Here is a 20,808-nt window from a genome sequence, read left to right on the forward strand (position 1 = left end):
ACCATGTGATCCATCTGCTTCTGGGTGTGTCCAAAGGAAACGAAATCATTTTCTCAAAGAACTACCCGCATTCCAGTGTTCACTGCAGTATTATCCACAATAGCCAAGGTATGAAAACAACCTGTGTCTGTTGATGAGCGAATGGATCGAGAAAATGTGACCACACACACACACACACACACACTGGAACATAATTCTGCCTTTAAAAAGACAGAAATCTTGTGGTTTGCAACAACACAGATGAACCTGGAGGGCATTATGCTAAAAAGTGAAAAAATCCAACAGAGAAAGACAAATACCGCATGGTTTCAGTTATATGTGGACACTTAAGAAAAAAAGTCAAACTCATAGAAACAATAGAAAAGTGGTTGCCAGGGGCTGGCGGGAGAGGCTGGTAAAAGGTATCAACTGTCAGTTATAAAATGAACAAGATCTGAGGATCTGATACACAACATGGTGACTAGTTGATCAGACTACATTGTATAATTAAATTTGCTGAGAGTAGAACTTAAGTGTTCCCCCCCCCCAAAAAAAAGAGAGAGAGAGAAGAAGAAGAAAAAGAAAAAAGAGAAGAAACAGAATGGAAAGCCTCGAGAGTACTGTTGAAACGGATTAGATTGGATGCGGCGACATAAAAACCCCTCAACAAAGAATGTTCGGTACCTGTATTTTCTAGGAAAAGATAATGGGTGTTAATGACTGCACTCCCAGTACTCGATGACGTTGCTCCTACTGTCAGTTATTCTGATACGGCCCTTTAAGCAAGCCACACCTCACAGTGGGTTCTAGTTTCAGCATCAGAAAACCTTTCTAATGTTATGAATAATCCATGAATACCACCTGCCCGAGAGATCACCACAGTCAAGAGAGACTATTTTCAACAAATGCCGTGTTTGTGGGGGGTGGGGAGGGACTTGGGCAGCACACATCTTGGAATCTTCATGAAAACAAGCATGCTGTGCCAGATCTGTCCCACCAGGGCAAGTCCCCAAATGGTGGTTGAGATTTGTTCACACACACTCATTGCTGTAGCAGCACGACATACAGCCAGTTTGCAAACTCAGGCAAAACCACCAAGGACACCAATAGACGCAGGAGGCCCAGGTCTGGGCACACAAATAGCTTGACCCGGAGACCATCTTGAATCCCTGGGGGGGCGTCCTCAGCAGGGCCTCAGTCCACCTTCTGGGGGGCATCGGTCCAGCAGCCAGCGACACTCCTACTGCGTCCGGGCTGGAGAGTCAGGCCTGGAACCTACGACTCCCTGACGTCTGGGGAAGCCAAGGCAGGGGCCTGAGGAGCTTCTGCTTTACTTAAACCAAACTCGCTCCAGTGGCAACCACGAATCTACTGAAGGCAGACCCGCATTTGCCAATGCTCAGTTTCCCCGAGTCCCACGTGGGCCCTTCCGAACAGCTCATGCACTTGGATACTGTATGGACATGTAGCTGGAGGTCAGTTCTAAGGTGTCATTTTGTCTTTGTAGTATTTTAGATGGCTCTGGATCGCTAGTGGGAACTACGGAGCCACATCCTCAAAGCAGGAGTAAAAATCAGAACCGAGCCTGTAACTGACACGACCAGAAAGAGCCACAGAAAGATTCGGTCCAGAACTTGGGCTACGAATTTCCAGTCTTGTACCACCTGCAAAAGAGAAAAAGATGCCTTCCATTCAAGATGCAGGGCAACTGTTCTGAACTCATTTCAAGGGATCGAAAAAGACAAATACTCAGATGTATAGCACTTCAGTTTTAAAAACGCCCTGAACATATCCCCGCAGTGTCGGCTCAAATTCTTCCCGCGACCTCACCAGTAGGGCGAAAAGGAAACAGCCTGCGAACACTGTCATCAACGTTGAAGATATTCAACAGAACAACAGAATCAGGTTTGTATTTGTGAACAATTCGATCAAAACGGGAAAGGCCTGATTTTTACATACATACAAAGCCAGTATCTCTCACTACGCTCTTCCTGATATTACATAGGAAACAAATCACAAACTTATATGACCCAATATGACAAGCCTCTCTTCCTCCACTCTGCATGTGGGTATGGCTGCTTCATCTCTGGAATGCTGGGAAACTGCCGAGGAGAGAAGTGATCAGGAAAGGACAGCAATCCTCGAGGGAGGGGGGAGACCGGGTCCCTTTGGAGGAAGGGAAGTTGAGGGACAGTGGGCAGCACGCTATCAGAACAAGGTCGGAGCAGGAAGAAGTTGAGAGGTGTGAAGGATAGGGGCCAGTTCTCTTTCGAAGGAAAAGAAATGTCCCGTTTCTATTATATGGGGATTTTATAAAGACAGACCCTTACAGGAGTTCTACAGGGGACATAGGGACTGATGGAGAACCTGAATGCATTCTGCACACATAGAGGTTTAGGAATAAAACTTTGGGGGAAAACCACAAAGAAGACACATTGAAATGTTTTAAAGTGTCAACCTTAAGTAGTGGGATTATTAATGATTTTAATTTTCTTACTGATACTTTCAGTATTTTCCAAATTCCTTACCTGATAAGGTGTTACTTTAATAATTTTTAAAAAGGCTATTTGAATCTTTGAATTAGAATTTTTAAAGGATGTAAAGAAACAACAACAAACAACCCTAAAAATAGCCGAAATGTTTTTTCTATAGCAGCATTTTTCCTAATGCTTTAAAAATGTTTTTCAGTGGATGAAAAACACAACGAATAGTAAGAGAGAATATACTAGGTAAGTGTCCAGATAAAATACAGAAGGATAGGTCTCTAAAAAAATTTTTTCGGCACATGATGTGATGAGCACTGGGTGTTATACACAAATGATGAATCACTGAACTCTGCATCTGAAACTAATGATGTACTGTATGTTGGCTAATTGAATTCAAATAAATAAATAAAAATAAAAAATTCTTTCATAATTTTGTTTATGGGATCAATCTCTTGGCACTAATTTTCACTGATTTTAGAATAAAGTACTTGAACGCTATAAATTGGCCTCTACCTTGTTTCAAGCACAGGTACGATCTAAGTCCACGACTGTCTTGAGTCTGAAACCCACACTCTCGCCACACTTTTTTTTTTTAAATCTGTAAGCTAAATTACTATGCCCTTTTCCCTCACCAAAATATCTGTTGGAACACTATATTTTTATATTAATCCCCAAATCTAATTCTGTTTTTTTTATTTCCAAATACTACAGATAGAAATAACCATCATCGCACTAAAAATGAGAGATACATAACCGGAGACCAGGATAACCAACTTAAAATGTAGAATTAAATTATTTTAAATAGAATCATGTCTAATTGTAAGGAATGGTCCTTAATCGACTTCACTTTTGCTCCTTCTGTTTCTGTGAACTGCTTCCTAAAAATCCATAGTAAAATTCTTAGTCATGTCAGGGCTTGCTTAACATTTTACACATGGAAAGCAGAGAGCTAATAGCGTCACATTTAAACAACGACAGCATCTTGTTGTAAAGAGATATGAGAACGTTGGGACGAACACCAATGTACTCACCTGGTTGATGAAATGCTGCTTCTTCACATGCCTTGAAATGTATCGGATGGACTCAGCGGCCTTTTCCAAGAAAGCAACAAGAACTGCTTCTCCCTCGCTCACCCGTCTTTGTTTCCTTTTTTCTAGAGCTTTCCCTTTCACCACTGGTTGACTCTCATCTTTATCTGGGAAAGAGTAGCGATCCACGTGGTCCTTCATACAAAGCAATGCAGGAAGCTTTTGCAAAAACAGTGTCTTCACCCAGGGGGCCATGGGGTGGTAAGTGGAAGAGGATCTGTGGTGAACGTTAATCACGAAAACAGTCACGATAATCGACAGGGTCACGAACACCATGATGAACAGCAGGTACTCCCCAATGAGAGGAATGACTTTGGAGGAAGAGGGGATTATTTCCTCAATGACCAAGAGGAACACCGTCAGGGAAACCAGCACCGACGTCGACAGGGACAGCTTTTCGCCCTCGTCGGAGGGGAGGTAGAAGACGAGCACGGTCAGGAAGGACAGCCCCAAGCAGGGCACGATCAGGAAGAGCGTGTAGAACAGGGGCAGGCGGCGCAGCACGAACGAGTAGGTGATGAACGGATAGGTGTAGACGCCGTCTCTCCTGCTGCCCTTCAGCCCTTTTGCGTTGAGGATCTCCCATTCTCCGTTATCGAAGAAGTCCTTCCGGTCAACGTTCTCATTGATCAGAACGAGGTCAACCATGGTTCCATCGTAAGTCCACGAGCCGAACTTCATGGAGCAGTTCTGCCGGTCGAATGGGAAAAATGTGACGTCCATGGTGCACGAGCTTTTGTAACTGGCGGGAGGCGTCCAAACGACGGTGCCGTTCCATCTCACGATGACTTTGGTCATGAGGGAGCCTTCGAAACGGCCGTCGGCACTGTGGTAAGAGAGTCGAACACTGATGAGTCCGGTCTTTGCCCTCCCCTCCCTCTACTAGTTGCATTTATTATTTTCCTACTGCAGAGTCAAACAATACTTCAGAAAGGAACGGTTCTCCTTTATCCTCAAAGTCGTACATTTCTCTTAATTATTTTGTCAAAGTCAGGCTTCTCCATCTCTAGTCCTAATCTGACCAGTGTATTTTTCTTCCGGGATACTTACTTTTCAAAGAGAACTATGTCAGGAAGCCAGAGAGACTCTGATGGAACTTTAATTGAACGAATTCCACCGTATTCATCAGGATTCCAGCGTAATTGGTGGTCTGTCCATTCCTGCATCAAATGAGCATACTGTAATTTTATTCTGAAAATTCAGTGTGTTTGACTTTGGAATCTTCAAGTTTATGTTAATTTACCAATCCAGTATCCGTTTTAGAACTTATGCCCCTGTACCTGTGCTCGCTAGGCTTCTCAAGATACAGGCTGAGCCAGCCTGGCGGCTGATCTTCCCAGGCCCACAGAGCCGTCCTACCTGGGATTTCCAAAATCGTCATATATCTACCACCCAGGGAAGAGTCTCAGCAGCAGACGCCACTGATTTGTGATCCATTTTTTCAGTCTATTTTCTTTTTTTTTTCAGCCTATTTTCTCTTAAGAAGCAAAAGATGGATCTAACTCAGTATATTCTAGGAGAATTGGTCCAGTAATATTTTAATCTCATGATAATGGGTACAAACAATTTTGAATATCACTCAAGTGTCTTGAACAAACATCCACCCACTATGGTAATCTAAAACATCCAGTATCCACTGACTAGTCTTGATGACATTACAATTTTAATCCAATGAAAAAATATTTTCCAGGAATTTCCTTTTAAGTTCTAATCTGAATTTATCTTGTGACCACCCAATTACAGTTTTAAATTATGTTCCTAATATTGTTAGCCTCCAGATACTTACATATTTTTCCTCATAATAGAATGAAATCATTTAGCATGTTTTACAAGGGCTAATGGACCCAGATTAACAAACCTGACCACTAATTGATTGGATTATGAAGGTCAAGAGGATGATGTATGGATGATCTAATTACAGCAGATGTGGACTTTCTTAAAAAGATTTGGGTCCAGAATCTTATGAAATCTGACCTGAAAATTAAATTCTTCTATCCCACTGTCCCTCATGAGGACAGCTGAGTAATGCTGTAGGATAATATTAAATGACATTCCAGAAAGTTTGAAGGGTGTGCCTAATATGACCCTTCCTGTCATTAAAAAATCAGGAGTCAGCAGATGGGTAACGGCACTAGATGGTAAAGTACTGAAATATGCATGATGCCTGAAAAAGTATGAGATCGTACACCCCAGATGAGAGTTGTCTATCCTAGACAATATTTGTGAGGCTTGATCCTTGAAAAACAAATTGAAAAGGATATGGGTCATTAGAAAGCTGCAGTCTAAAGGATAAAAGATTGCATGCCTATTTATGGAAAACCATGCATTTGAACATTGACAGTGTAAGAGCCCAACTAATAAAGTATTTACCATGTTTACTTGGTACTCACAGGCTTCTCTTTTTTCCCTCCCTCCTCTGCCCACTTTGAAAAGCAAATACATTTTCCTTCCTATGAATAATTTGTCTCCTCCTAAGGAGACTTGTACTACCCGTAGCAGGTCTGAATCCCAGAAATGTTGAATGGAACTCAGAATAGAACTTTTTGTTTGTTTCGCTTTCACTTCTTTTACTTTCTTAAAATTGACATACAATAAAATTCACTCTTTGTGTATGGCTCTATATGCAAACAGTTGTATGATCACTAACACCATCAAGATACAAGGGCAACTCTGTTGCCTAAAATGTTTTCCTTGTGCTGCTCCTTTGTAATCAACTCCTCCCATCCCCCACCCCCTGGCAACCAGGATCTACTTTCTGATCCTGTAATGTTGCCTTTGGTCATATAAATAGAATCGATCATAGGTTAGAGAGCCTTTCGATCCTGATTTCTTTTATTTATCATAATGCATTTTAGATTCTTCTATATTAGTGATTTGTTCATTTTTATTCGTGTGTAGTATTCTCATCTATGAATATACCACAATTTATTTATCCATTCTCTGGGTAGGATATTTGGATTCTTCCAGTTTTTAATGATTACAGATAAAGCCACTATAAACCTTTTGTGCAGCTTTTTGAGTGAAAAGCGTTCTTTTCTTCTCTTGGGTAAATACCCAGGAGTGGGATGGCTGGGCCATATTGTAAGTGTATGTTCAACTTTATATGAAACTGCCAAACCGTGTCCCAGGGTGGCCGTCTCATTTTGCATTCCCGCTAGCAATGTGTGAGAGTCCTAGTTCTTTAGCCTCTTCTCCAGTACTTGCTATCGTCTCATTTTTAAAATTTCGATGATAAGAGTTCTGGAATGGTACCTCATTACGGTTTCTAACATGCCTTTTCCTAATGACTAATGATGTTGAGCATCTCTTCATATGCTTTTTGGCCACCCATACATCTTGTTTGGTGAAGTGGCTGTTCAAACTTTGGCGTATTTTCTAATCAAGCGGTTTGTTTTATTACTGAGTTTTTAGACTTCCTTATATATTCTGGATAAAGGCCCTTCGTCAAATATTTGATTTGCAAATAGTTTCCCACAGTCTGTGGTTTCTTTATTCTCTAAATGGTGTCTTTCACAAGACAGAAGTTCTACACTCGGATGAAGTTTATTTTACCAATTTTATCTTTTAGGAACTAAGTCATATCTAAGAAATATTTGCCTAACTCAAGGTCACAAAGATTTTCTCCCATGTTTTCTTCTAGAGATTTTATAGTTTTGGGTTCTACATTTAGATCTAAAATCCATTTTGAGTTAATTTCTTAATTATGGTGTGAATATGGGTTGAGGTTTTTCAGTTTCTTCGCATATGGATGTCCTATCGTTCCTGTACCTTTTGTTGAAAAGACTAAACATTCTCCATTGAATTACCTATACACATTTGTCAAAAATCAACGAACCATAAACTGTGTGGGTCCATTTATGGGCTCTTTGTTCTGTTTCATTAATCTGTGTCCCTCCTTTCCCCAGTACCACACTCTCTTAACCCTCATCACTTTCTAGTAAGTTTTGAAATCCCGTAATGTGAGTCCTCCAACTGTCTTCTCCTTTTCCAAGTCGTTTCAGCTATTCTAATTCCTTTGCTTTTCTGTATACATTTTTAAGTCAGTTTGTTGTTATCCATAAGAAAAATCCTTCTGAAATTTTAATTGTGATTGCCTCAAATCTATAGATTGGTCTGGGGAGAACTGACATCATAATATTGAGATTTCTGACCCAGGAAAATCATTTCTTGCTCCATGTATTTAGGTCTTTGATATTTTTTAATCAGTGTTTCGTAATTTCAGCTTATAGACCCTGCACATATTTAGTTAGATTTATACCTAAGTATTTCCTGTTTTTTTTGATGTTATTGTAAATGGTACTTTGAAATTAAAGGAAAAAATCAAATTGTTCATTGCTAGAATATAAATAATTGATTTTTTTATATTGACCTTGTGTAGATCCTGTGACCTTGTATAAGCACATTTAATTTTAGGAGCTTTTTTGGTAGATTTTCTACATAAACAATTACATCATTTACAAATAGAAAGTTCTATTTCTTTTTTTCCAATCTGAATGCCTTTTATTGGTTTTTTTTTCTTGCTTGCTTTAAGTCACTGGCTAGGACCTTTAGTATGACATTAAATAGGAGTGGAAGAGAAGATATCCTCGCATTATTCCTGGTCTTGGGTAGAAACATTTAGTTATTCACCATTAAGTATTATGTTAGCTGTTGATTTTCATAACTGCTTTTTATTTGATTAAGGAAGATTCTTCCTGGGGCGCTTGGGTGGCTCAGCTGGTTAAGCGTCGGCCTTCAGCTCAGGTCATAACCCCAGGGTCCTGGGCTCCTTGCTCAGCAGGGAGCCTGCTTCTCCCTTTCCCTCTGCCTGCCACTTCCCCTGCTTGTGCTCTCTCTCTTTCTGCCAAATAAATAAAATTTTAAAAAGAAAAAAAAAAGGGAAGCTTCTTCCTATTTCTAGTTTGCTGAGATTGGTTTTTTAAAGATTTATTTATTTATCTGAGAGAGAGAACGAAAGAGAAAGAGTATGAGTGGGGAGGGGGCAGAGGGAGAGAGAGGAGAGAATCCCAAGCAGATTCCCCACCCAGTGTGGAGCCCCACACTGGGCTGGATCCCAACACCTTGAGATCACGACCTGAACTGAAATCAAGAGTTGGACGCTCAACAACTGAGCCACCCAGGCTCCCCAAGGTTTTTTTTCTTCATCACGAATGGATCCTGAGTTGTATAAAAAGCTTTTCAGCTTCTATAGAGACGATTACGTGATTATTCTTTAATCTCTTAATAAGATGAATTACATTGATTTTCTTTTCTTCTTTTTTTAACCCAACATGGGGCTCAAACTCAAGATGCCAAGATCCAGAGTCACATGCTGTACCGACTGAGCCAGCCAGGAGCCCTATATTGACTGATTTTCAAACGTTGAACCAGCCTTGCATTCTAGGGATCCACCCCACATAGTTCTGATGTATTACAGTTTTATATAATAGTTTTTCTTCTTATATAAGGTAAAATAGGTGACCTCTGCCTTACAGAGAATAAGGATGCACTGGCCAGGAGCGTGTTGCTCTAACGGTTTTCCTGATGTTTGAATTCAAATAAAAACACAGTGAGGTTTCCTTGAGAAAAATGAAAGCAGTGAAATAGATGGCATGTACCCTTGTGGTTTTGCTACTGAAGCATTTTAAAATAATATGTTTGTAGATGTAAAAAGTACATTCCCATAATTCACCAAATCTCTAATACAAGTCTGGGCTAATTACGAGAGGAAAGCAACCCATATATTCCCCTTTTTCTTTGGGAATGTTTATATGATGATTTAATACAACTGCAGCATACATTAAAAACACTATTTTGTGGCTATGCTGATAATAAAATAAAAATAGTAAAGTATAAAAGTTACCGAGTGCTGGTGATGTGCAAGGCATTGGCCTAAGTGCTTTGTATTTATTAATGCTGATTTCTTCAATAACCTACAAATGACCTCTCATTGGTGCTGTATTAGATGAGGCACCCGTGGCTCAGAGAATTCAAGTGCCTTGTCCCAGGCCACACAGCTGGTCAGTAGAGAAAACAGGATTCAAGTCTGCTGCATGTGACTGGGTATGCCGGGCATCACAACTCCAGGAGGGGCCTTCCACATCGACTAGGACGTGAAGGGCACCCCCTGGAGGTGTGCCATGGTACACCAAAGCCACACCTTGCACTCTTTTCCCTCTTCATGCTACCTTACAGTGGAAAAACTTGTGGCTTAAAATTCTTCATAACGTCAGTTGTTTGACCAAGCTTTCTGTGGCTCTGCTCTCAAGGATGTTTCCGGGCTGCTGATTCTTATAAGGTTATTGACTCTGTACTCGGGCTAAAACAGTAGCTTATTCTATCTTTTCCTCTGTTAAAAAAAGAAAATGAAGACAATAACAACAGGAAATCTATTTGGCCTTAATGGTAAAATATCTGTACCAAAGTGGAGGAATTATCCAAATAAGTATGTTACATTGTGTCCAAGTTCATGGACAAACAAGGGGAGAGAAATTACGGATGAAGATGAACTGTTAATAACAGGAGCCTTTGGCTGACTTCCACTCAGGCAAGGTTTTGTTTGAGAAGGAAATGGCATGTCAGGAGTTCTTTATAGAAAGAGGAGAAAATGAATTCAGAAATAAAGTGGAGACATACTGCCTGCTGCCTCAAGTTCACCTGCCTTTCTCCTGGTAAGAGCACCCCAGTTTCCTCTTGGGGAACCACTTTACTGCATAGTCACCTACCAGCTATGGGTGGATCTGACTCTTCCTCCTGCCCCAGAAATGGGGCTGCGCCTCACACCTGCCCACTGTGATCTTCCAGGACGGCAGGTAACCACATGGGAAACAGTGAGATAGCATGAATCTTCTGGAACCACTGGAAAAGAGGCTGGCCATTCTCTCTCCTGCTGAACGTGAACACAGGAAGCACTTTGAGGCTGAAGCTGATACAGCCACTTTGCTGCCACTAGAGGAGGGCTGAGATGAGAATGGGGTCACCTGGAGGACGAGGAGCCCAGAGACACACAGAGGGAACACCATCCCTGGGAGTATTGCTTGAGCCCCCCGATCAAGCTGCGTGTAACCCTGGCCTTGTCCCTGGACTTTCCAGGCTGTGAAAGACAGTATGTTCTGTTTTTGCTGAAGCCAGTCTGGGTTGGGTTGTCTGTCGTGCGCAACTAAAAACTTCTCAGCCGATCCTGGGAGAATGTGAGTAGATCTTGAGTAGGTGGTGGGCCGCCGGCCGGCAGGCAGTGAGCCGCAGGGACAGACTCCGGCGGACTGGCGGATTGGCGCTGGCTCTGTCTTGAGTGGACAACGTTGGTGAGCTCAGCCACGGAGTCCAGTCGCACACTTCCTCCGTTTGGAACGTAAAGATTGCTGCAACAACACTGCCTGCTTCTTGGGTCCAGTTTCCTCTGTGCTGGAGGCACAGCCGGCCTTTCCCGCGCCTGGTTCCACGCTGCAGGGAAGGTGGATGGCAGCCATGCTAGGGCTTCTGCCTTCTTGCAAATGCCAGCAAACACATAGCTGGTTTTGCCTGGTTCTAAGGGAACCAGGGCAAACCCTAGGGTGTGGGGCTTTTCGGTCAGGAAGACCTCCAGACCTCCAACCACAGGATGAACAGCCGCGGCCCTAGAGAACAGAGTGGTGGTGGTTTATTGGGCTTACAGTTTGGGGGGAATGGAGACATTCCACAAGTACGAAAGGCTTATGCTCACACGGAACACGTCGCTGCTGCCCTGTAGTCCTGGCCTGGGGCTGTCTCACACAATAAGAAACAAATGGGCACGCCTTGTGGTCACTGCTCTGAAGGGGATGCAGTTTGGGTGTAATGGTAGGGAACAGCAGGGTGGACAGGGAAGGTAGTTCTGAGGAGACAACCTCAAAAGCTGAGACCTGAAGGGTAGGGAGGAGCAGTGAGTGGCGGTATGTGGTAGGGGAAAGGAGGGGGGCTTGGGAAGGTGCTGGGGCAGAAGTGAGTGAACGATGAAGGAGGGGTGCATTGAATCCTCAAGGAGGACGTAAAGAAATCTAAAGTGATTTAGGTTTCATTCCTTTTTTTTTGTTTTGTTTTATTTATTTATTTGTCAGAGAGAGAGCGCACAAGCAGGGGGAGTGGCAGGCAGAGGGAGAAGCAGGCTCCCTGAGCAGGGAGCCTGATGCGGGACTCGGTCCCAGGAGTTCCTGGGATCATGACCTGAGCCAGAGGCAGATGCTTTTTTTTTTTTTTTTTAATGATTTTTTGTTATATTATGTTAGTCACCATACAGTACATCCCCGGTTTCCGATGTAAGGCTCGATGATTCATTAGTTGTGTATAACACCCAGTGCACCATGCAATACGTGCCCTCCTTACTACCCATCACCGGTCTATCCCATTCCCCCACCCCCCTCCCCTCTGAAGTCCTCAGTTTGTTTCTCATAGTCCATAGTCTCTCATGTTTCATTCCCCTTTCTGATTACACCCCCCTTTCTTTATCCCTTTCTTCCCCTACTGATCATCCTAGTTCTTATGTTCCATAGATGAGAGAAATCATATGATAGTTGTCTTTCTCTGCTTGACTTATTTCACTTAGCATTATCTCCTCCAGTGCTGTCCATGTTGTAGCAAATGTTGAGAACTCGTTCTTTCTGATAGCTGAGTAATATTCCATTGTATATATGGACCACAACTTCTTAATCCAGTCATCTGTTGAAGGGCATCTCGGCTCCTTCCACGATTTAGTTATTGTGGACATTGCTGCTATGAACATTGGGGTGCATATGGCCCTTCTCTTCACTACGTCTGTATCTTTGGGGTAAATACCCAGTAGTGCAATGGCTGGATCATAGGGTAGCTCAATTTTTAACTTTTTAAGGGACCTCCACACTGTTTTCCAGAGTGGCTGTACCAACTTGCATTCCCACCAACAATGTAGGAGGGATCCCCTTTCTCCACATCCTCTCCAACAATTGTTGTTTCTTGCCTTGTCTATTTTTGCCATTCTAACTGGCGTAAGGTGGTATCTCAGTGTGGTTTTGATTTGAATTTCCTTGATGGCTAATGATTTTGAACATTTTTTCATGTGTCTGTTAGCCATTTGTATGTCTTCATTGGAAAAGTGTCTGTTCATATCTTCTGCCCATTTTTTGATTTGTTTATTTGTTTCTCGTGTATTGAGTTTGAGAAGTTCTTTGTAGATCTTGGATACCAGTCCTTTATCTGTAGTGTCATTTGCAAATATATTCTCCCATTCCGTGGGCTGCCTCTTAGTTTTTCTGACTGTTTCCTTGGCTGTGCAGAAACTTTTAATCTTGATGAAGTCCCATAAATTCATTTTATCTTTTGTTTCTCTTGCCTTTGGGGATGTGTCATGAAAAAGGTTGCTTTGGCCGATGTCGTAGAGGTTGTTGCCTATGTTCTCCTCTAGAATTTTGATAGATTCCTGTCTCACATTGAGGTCTTTCATCCATTTGGAGTTTATTTTTGTGTATGGTGTGAGATAGTGGTCAAGTTTCATTCTTTTGCATGTAGCTGTCCAATTTTCCCAGCACCATTTATTGAAGAGACTGTCTTTTTCCCACCGGATGTTTTTTCCTGCTTTATCAAATACTAGTTGCCCAACGAGCAGAGGCAGATGCTTAACCAATTGAGCCACCCAGGCCTCCCCTGAGTTTCATTCCTAACCAGTAAATAGAAAGGAGTTAGGTGTGACTTTTGGTCAATGCTGCTTACTTTGGAGTACCCAGAAGAACAAAAGCACTAAATTGGAGTCAGAAGCCCTGAGTTTCCTACCCATATGGTCCTTTACTGGTTGTACTCCTTTGTGAGGTATCCTTCTATAACCAGACCTGGGGAATCAGAGATGTTTTCCCTGACACATCCATCCAGAGGGGTTTCCTGAATTTCAACCAACATATGCTCCCTCACGATGCGGACAGAGCCCCATGCCCCAGGACGAGAGCACGTGCTACGTCAGAGTGTCAGGGTGAGGGTTCAGAGCCCTTTCCTCTATCTTGCTAAGGAGCTCTGAGACTTTCTAGTCACTTCCTGTTCTCCCTGAAACCCTGGGGACATCTGGAGACTAATCTCCTGTCTCTCCCCTCTTCAAGTAAGAGATTAGAAATAACATCCTGTGTTCCTATAGCCTGCTCCGGCCAAGCTTCACAAAGCCCTTTACAAACACCAGCTCTACCCTGAAGCAGTGCCTGGGTGGAGAGCTGTGTCATTGCAGTAAACGGGAGAGCACAGGATATGTCAGGGCCAAAGAGCAAAGTTAATCTATGACTAAGAAAAAGAATGGAAAAATAGGTTTTTTAATTCTGAAAAGTGCAATTCCTATCCATATCATACATATTCCCTTAAAATTGTCCTTTCTTACAGACATTATCTGAAATATCACTCATAAATGTCTAGCTATTATCCAGAACCAAATTTCATTTAAACCTAAATCAAAGACTTTTTTACTACAAAAAAATTCTTCTAGTTATTCTTAGTTTAATACTAAGACCGAAAGATAGTAAGGAACAAGTAATGCCTCGATTTATAGCCTCTGGGGCATCCCTGGGATCTTCGATGTTCTTAAAATCAAGTGTGAAATTCTTTTTTTCCCCTAAAGATCTTATTTATTTGAGAGAGAGCGAGCGTGAGAGAGCACAAGCAGGGGGAGAGGCAGGCAGAGGAAGAAGCAGGCTCCCTGCTGCATGAGGAGCCTGATGCGGGATGTGATCCCGGGACCCTGGGATCATGACCTGAGCTGAAGGCAGATGCTTAACCGACTGAGCCACCCAGGCGCCCTCAAGTGTGAAATTCTGAAAACAAGTTAATGTTGATTCATTTTTATCTTAAAGGCAACAACGTGACATATTCCATGTCTCATATTCCCATTATAACCATGAGTTGTCAGGGCCAAGAAATGGGATTTGTCATTAAGGGTGAAAAAGCCTCCAAAGGTGGCAGCAGGAAATGACATTTGTTGAGTCCCCACTACGCGCCAGACAACGCAGCAGTCGCATTCACACACGATCGCATTGCACCTCTTAACAGCACTGTGAGCTAGGCATCGCCTCTGTTTTATAGATGAAGAGACTAAGGGTCAGAGAGCCAAATGACTTGCCCAAGTTTACACAGCAGGATTTCTGATTCCTAACTCCTAATTCCTGCTCAATTCTCACTCAGCGTCCACCAAACTGGCCTCCTGTGCTGAGGTCCGAGTGAGGCTAGGAGAAGAAAGGAAACTAAGGCCGGAGATACATTCACAGACTTGTAGGTGCCATTGCAGGTTGTGGGAGGTACTTAGACTTTGGGAAGATCCCCCAGACCTTTACAGCAAGGCCGAGGCTTCCATGGCAGGTTTGTTTCTGATTTCTCCTCCGAGACCAGCACCAGGGATCTAGCCTATGAGGCCTGCATATGTTTGCTGAACTTTTTGTTGATCTAAAACGGGAATCAGCTGTTGGAGAAACAAGGCTGCTTTGAGATGTTGGCCTTGGCAGACGTTCAGGCAGTTTTATCTTCCTCGGGAAAATGAAGGGGATAGGACAGCAAAGTGCTCTCAGCTACAGTGAAGCCGGATCACTCAGAATCTTGCTGTCTTATTGGTGTCTACACCGGATGGTGCCCAGCCCAGCATCTTACGCAGTGCTCGGTGCTTGTGCCCGTAGTGCCCAGGAAATGCTTGTTGAGTGAGTAATTTTGACATCTGCTGTCTTAGTGATTACTCACATGATCGTGTCTAGGCCAAGGGTCCAATGCTTTATCATGAAAGAAAGCGTGGTTTCATTTCCCATTCGCCTTTAAGCTGCTCGCAGTACAGTTTTCCTAACCTTGAATGTGACGGAGCAGAATCTCGGTGGCGAGGCATTAAGTACTTTCTCATGTAGTTTTAGTGAGTCCGTGTTAATAATCTATTTATGATTTATAGGGTTTTGATTACCCTCTAGAAGTAGGAAGGAAGAAGACAAACGAGTTTCCAAAATAAAATCAATAAAATAAAAATAGCTGTACATAGAGGACTTTCGGAGGATGTCACTAAATTTATGCTCGATAAAGGTCTTTGGTTAAGAGGACGAAGGAAGAACATCTAAATAAAGCAGAGGAGAACTATGGAAATAGAGGGTCAGACGGAAGAATTGCATTAAAAAACCAAGCATCTCAGTCGCAGAAACCACGTAGAACATGTTTTTGTTCCAAGTACGAAGGGTTTTATTCTCTCTGTGATGTGAATCAGGAACATTTTTCAGTGTCTGGGCAGCAAATGGGAAAAGAACAGGTTTATCGTTCCTGTCTTTATTTTGACAGAGGCATACAGGGCGGCTGGGGAGTTCCCATAGGTTTGCTCTGGTGTGGGAGCTTTGGGGAGTTAGGTGATTGGAAAGAATATACAGTTCACAACTTCTCTATCCTTTTTGGCTTGTGGAACGTCTATTGATCCTGTGAGACCTAACTTAAATATCTCCTTCCTTGGAAGCTTCCCCGATTTTCTCCCTGCCTCATTGTCATTTTTGTAGTGACACAGTACTTATGCAGATTTGCCTTATGGTGGTTATCATATTATAGTCGTTGTTTTTTTACACAAGAAACACTATGTCCTCTCCTTGAAGGCAGGGCAATTTACTCTTCACAAACCTTAGCAGAGGGGCTGACACTCAGAAGGCTCTCAATAAACTCTGTGGAATGAATGGAAGATGGAGTGAATCCTTACTTCATTCTCTCCGAAATGCCTTTCTAGACCATCAGATATCCCAGAGCCTGAGGGACCAAAACCTTAGAAGACAAGGACTAGGAAGGAAGTAGTCTCCGCAGGGACGGCACTGAGCGGGGCACTGAACATCTTCCATCCGCTCCCTTGTCCGAGGCAAGGGAAGGATTTCTTCATGGGAGCCCAACTTCACTTAACAGTGCCTAACCTTGGACAAGTGACTCCGATTCTCCAATGTTCAGTTTTCTCATCTGCAAAGTGGGGTCCTAACAGAACCTACCTCACAAGGTGGCTGTGAGAATGAACTGAGTTCATTCCTATGACACACCCAAGCAGAGCAACCCAGCACTTAAGTCCGTGGTCATTAACTCGTAGGTATTATTGTTAGCTACTCTAAAACCGAGATCTGTATAAAACACCCATGGTTTTTCACGTCAATTTTTTCTTGTTTTTAGTAGCTCTTTTCTTTGAACCTTTATCATCTCTTTTCTTTTATCCTTCATCTTTCTTTTACCTTTTTAGTTTTAAAAAGCTAAGGGCGCCTGGCTGGCTCAGTCAGTGGAACATGGGACTCTTGATCTCATGGTGGTGGGTTCGAGCCCCATGTTGGGTGTAAAGATTACTTAAAAATAAAATCTTACAAAGAAATAAAAAGGTACATATACATCATATGATGGAACTCAAATGCCTTCTATTCCATGCAGCCCTCCCTGACTGCCACCATGCCACCAATTCATCTTTCTTTTTTTGCTCCCACACTCTTTGTGTCCTGTGCTCGCTTCAGCAGCACACACGCCTCACTGTTTGTCCCATAACATAGCATGTACTGACTAATACTTATCATGACATTTGCACTCCCCATCCAATCTGTGTGTGCAGAATAGCTTTGATAATGTTCTCTGTGGTTCCATGAAGTGTACAGAGGTTTCTCCTACTTTGGCTTTTCCACTGATTTAGAAGCAGGGCTTGATGGTTAGTGCAGAGACTGGGTATGGAGAGAAGGCCCTAAACGGGGAAACCCAGAGTCCAGCCAGATGAACTCCTGGACGCCTCGTCTCTGTAAACAGGGGCAGTGTGATACCTGCTGTGTGAATTCAGAGTGTTGAGAAATGTACATGAGAGAAGAGAGATGACAACCTTTTGCAAATTTGATGCAGTGAAAGTCTATTATTCTCTGGCTAATATAAAAAAGACAAGAAATAACAAGTGCTGGTGAGGATGTGGAGAAAAGGGAACCCTTGTGCACTGTGGGTGGGCATGCAAACTGGTGCAGCCACTGCGGAAAACAGTATGGAGATTCCTCGAAAAATTAAAAATAGAACTACCCTATGATCCAGTAATTCCACTGCTGGGTATTTACCTAAAGAAAATGAAAACACTAATTTAAAAAGATACAGGTACCCCTATGCTTATTGCAGCATTATTTACAATGGCCAAGATACGGAACCAGCTCAAATGTCCATTGATAAATGAATGGGTAAAAAAGATGTGGTATATATATATATATATATATATATATATATATATATATATATATATATATACACAATAGAATATTACTCAGCCATAAAAAAGAATGAGATCTTGGCATTTGTGACAACATGGATGGACCTAGAGGGTATCACGCTAAGTGAGACAAATCAGACAAAGACAAATACCATATGATTTCACGTATATATGGAATTTAAAAAACAAAACAAATGAACAAACAAAGAGGCAGAACAGATCCACATACAGAGAACAAACTGGTGGTTGCCTGAGAGGAGGTCAGAGAGGGATGGTCAAAATGGGGGGGGGGGTAGGAGATAGACTCTCAGTCTGGAATGAAGGAGCCACAGGGATGAAAGGTACAGCACAGGGAACGTAGTTATTGGTATTGTAATGGCATGTAGGCGACAGATGGGAGTGACACTTGTGGTGAGCACAGCATGCAGGACAGACTTGTTAGAGCTCCGTTGCACACCTGAAAACTAATGCAACATTGGGTGCCAACCAGACTTTAATGAAAAAAAAATCTATTATTCTCATTACTTCTAAAAAATGGGAACCTAAGTCGTCGAGGTGGGTTTTTCCAAGCATTGGCTTGCCCCACTCCTATGGGCTTCTCTTGCTCTGTTTTGGGGCCTGGAGATGTTTAGGTTTTGCCTCTGTCTTGACCTGGAGGCCCTCACCAGGCCACTGTGATTCCAGTGGCACAGCTTAGCTGGAGGTCATTTCCACAGTTGTAGTTAAGTTCTGAGGAGCTGCGGCTTGTCACCCACGTCTACCGAAATGACGTCATGTTTTCAAAATCTCAAGCAAAGTGAAAAGCGCCAATACGAAAGGCCAAGAGTCCCTGGACCACTGTTTTGTGAGAGAGTAATAAAAGCTAATCTCAAGGAGCAGTTGCAGAGGGTGTGTGTGTGTGTGTGTGTGTGTGTGTTAGCTTCCTAAACCCATTTGCACTTTAAAAGCTTTTATTCTCTCCCCTGCAAGCTCAAATACAGCACCTCGTACTGATTTTTATTACCTCAAAATACTTCTGAATTCCACAACCTCTCAGCTGCAGAAGTGGGATACATCACTGAGGAAGGAGATGGGTATACAGAAAAATATGTTTATTTGAATTGTATTTTTCTATCTACATTACCAGCTTATTATTTTCTCCTGGACATCTTTATGTGCAAGTAAAATAATACACAGATCCATTTCGTAACTTGCTACCATACCTACCAGTCAAAGAATTGAAGGATTAGAGAGTAGTAAAAATGATAATAATTCTGTGACTCTGAGCTAAGTTTTTGGGTGGGAGAAATATGACACGAAGGAAGCCCAGGGAAGCTCCCTACAATCTCGGTCCACTGTTCCTATAAACCCTTAGCAGAGCCGAACGATGTCTCGGGAACCTGGATAGGTATTAACTTATTTCAATACAAATGAACAAAAAACATTATGTATGTATGTTAAAATTCAGTGAGATATTTAAGATCCCTCACCAGGAAGATTTTAAGTCTATGGGAGGTGAAGCAATATCTGGACATTCAGGAAAAAACAAGTAAGTGCTGACGATGACAACAACAAAAAATAAGGAGACCAAACGTCTCACTTCCTATCAAAGAAGTGCCAGTATTTTCTCCTTTACATCACATGTGCAAAACTGGGCTTTGAAAGGTAGTTTCCCCTGACTGCTCTAGGACAAGCTGCTCTGAACGGACGCTTCGGTTTTAGCTGACAGGCTCCAGTCGCGCTCAAAGCAAGCTCTCTAAGCAGAGCTGAACCCGTTCAAAAATGCCTTTTTAGTTATTTACTTATTTATTTTTAATTTATTTTTAAAATTATATTCAATTAGCCAACATACAGTTCATCATTAGTTTTTGACGTAGTGTTCAACGAGGCATTGGTTGCATATAACACCAGGAAAACGTATGTTTCTTATTTTGTTTCAGGCTTCACTTTGTTCTGAAATTGATGATGAGAGGCCTTCTGTCCTCCCTGTTTTCTCTTTCTAGGGAGCAACGGGAAAGACTAGGGGCAGATTCCTCCCACGGAGGACCAGTGGGGATGAGGGAGAATTTAAGATCGCTGATTGCTTTCTCTAGTTGCTGTACTCTAGCAGGGGCAGGGGACGTAAGCGGCACTCTGGAGCTCCCCCCCCTCCTCCAAGTAGCCAGGGAGCAGTGCCCAGGCCTCGGTGTCAGAGTCCCTCCACACATGCCTCCGAGCTTCCAGGACTGGCTCTCCAGCTCCCGCAAAAGATAAGTAAATAATAGACCCTTCCCAACCATTCCCAAATATCTCCCCGAGGAACCCAATATGCTCTGTAAAATAACTGTTATTCAAATGGGTGTCTTTCTAAATAGAAAAGCATGGCAATAATCAGGTTAGCGGATATAATGCTTGGGTTGACAGTTACCTGTTTGAGCCACACATTTGTTGTCATCAGCTGATTCTTTTCATCCTAAGAAAGTGACAATTAGGAAGAGGTAAATTCAAATTAAGCGAAGTTGTTTTTAGATTTTTTTTCTTTTGTCAGAAAGACCTCTCTGACACATACATTTGAGGTATTCAAAGTGTAAAGGATTCTCAACTTAAGCACAGTTAAATGGCATGGGATCCTAAAAAATTATGCATATTTTGCTTAAAATAAAAAATGATAATTAAAGCAAGTAGCAGTTCATTGTGGTGATATTTATCTAAAATTGCATAACCCAGAAAGCATGGTAAGGTGGCAAAGCAGAATGACTATCAGCGAAGCCAGAGATTGGTTTTGCATGATTTTCTAGAAGGAATCCTTGGGCATTGAGTCAGCTGGGGGTGGAGGGTGATCCTGTGAGTGATGGGGCGGGAGATTGGGGCAATATGGGAGGATTATTCTGGAACTCTGGGGACCACGGCAGGATGACTTTGCAGAATGGGCTTGTTAAAGTTCACTGATCTCCCTGGATTGCAATCATGGCAGAAGTGGGGACCCCACAGGAACATTGGCAGAGAACGTGAAGGTATGGGTGGGTCAGGGGAACATGTGGGGTCCTGAGTGCATTCAGGAGGGTGATGGGGTCGCCAGGCACTCACTTGGGAGCCACCAACATCATCTGCCTTCTCTCCCTGCCAGCACCCCTGAAAGCTCTCACGC

At 42.6% G+C, this 20,808-nt stretch overlaps 1 protein-coding gene across 1 annotated transcript in view; it reads right to left on the reverse strand.

Annotated features, from left to right (window-relative positions):
* Positions 1-1,508: 1,508 nt before the first annotated feature.
* CHRNB3 (cholinergic receptor nicotinic beta 3 subunit) overlaps positions 1,509-20,808 on the reverse strand; it is a 28,411-nt gene continuing 9,111 nt past the window's right edge. The window contains exons 3-6 of the mRNA XM_087856322.1: positions 20,089-20,133; positions 4,604-4,713; positions 3,497-4,379; positions 1,509-1,643 (exon numbers count right to left, since the gene is read on the reverse strand). Coding sequence (XP_087712448.1) covers positions 1,509-1,643; positions 3,497-4,379; positions 4,604-4,713; positions 20,089-20,133 — 1,173 coding nt within the window. The remainder of the gene's footprint in view (positions 1,644-3,496; positions 4,380-4,603; positions 4,714-20,088; positions 20,134-20,808) is intronic.

This window comes from Ursus americanus, chromosome 27 (genome assembly GCF_024610735.1).
Source record: "Ursus americanus isolate L20-20 chromosome 27, mUrsAme1.1.p, whole genome shotgun sequence".
Classification (NCBI taxonomy): Eukaryota; Metazoa; Chordata; class Mammalia; order Carnivora; family Ursidae; genus Ursus; species Ursus americanus.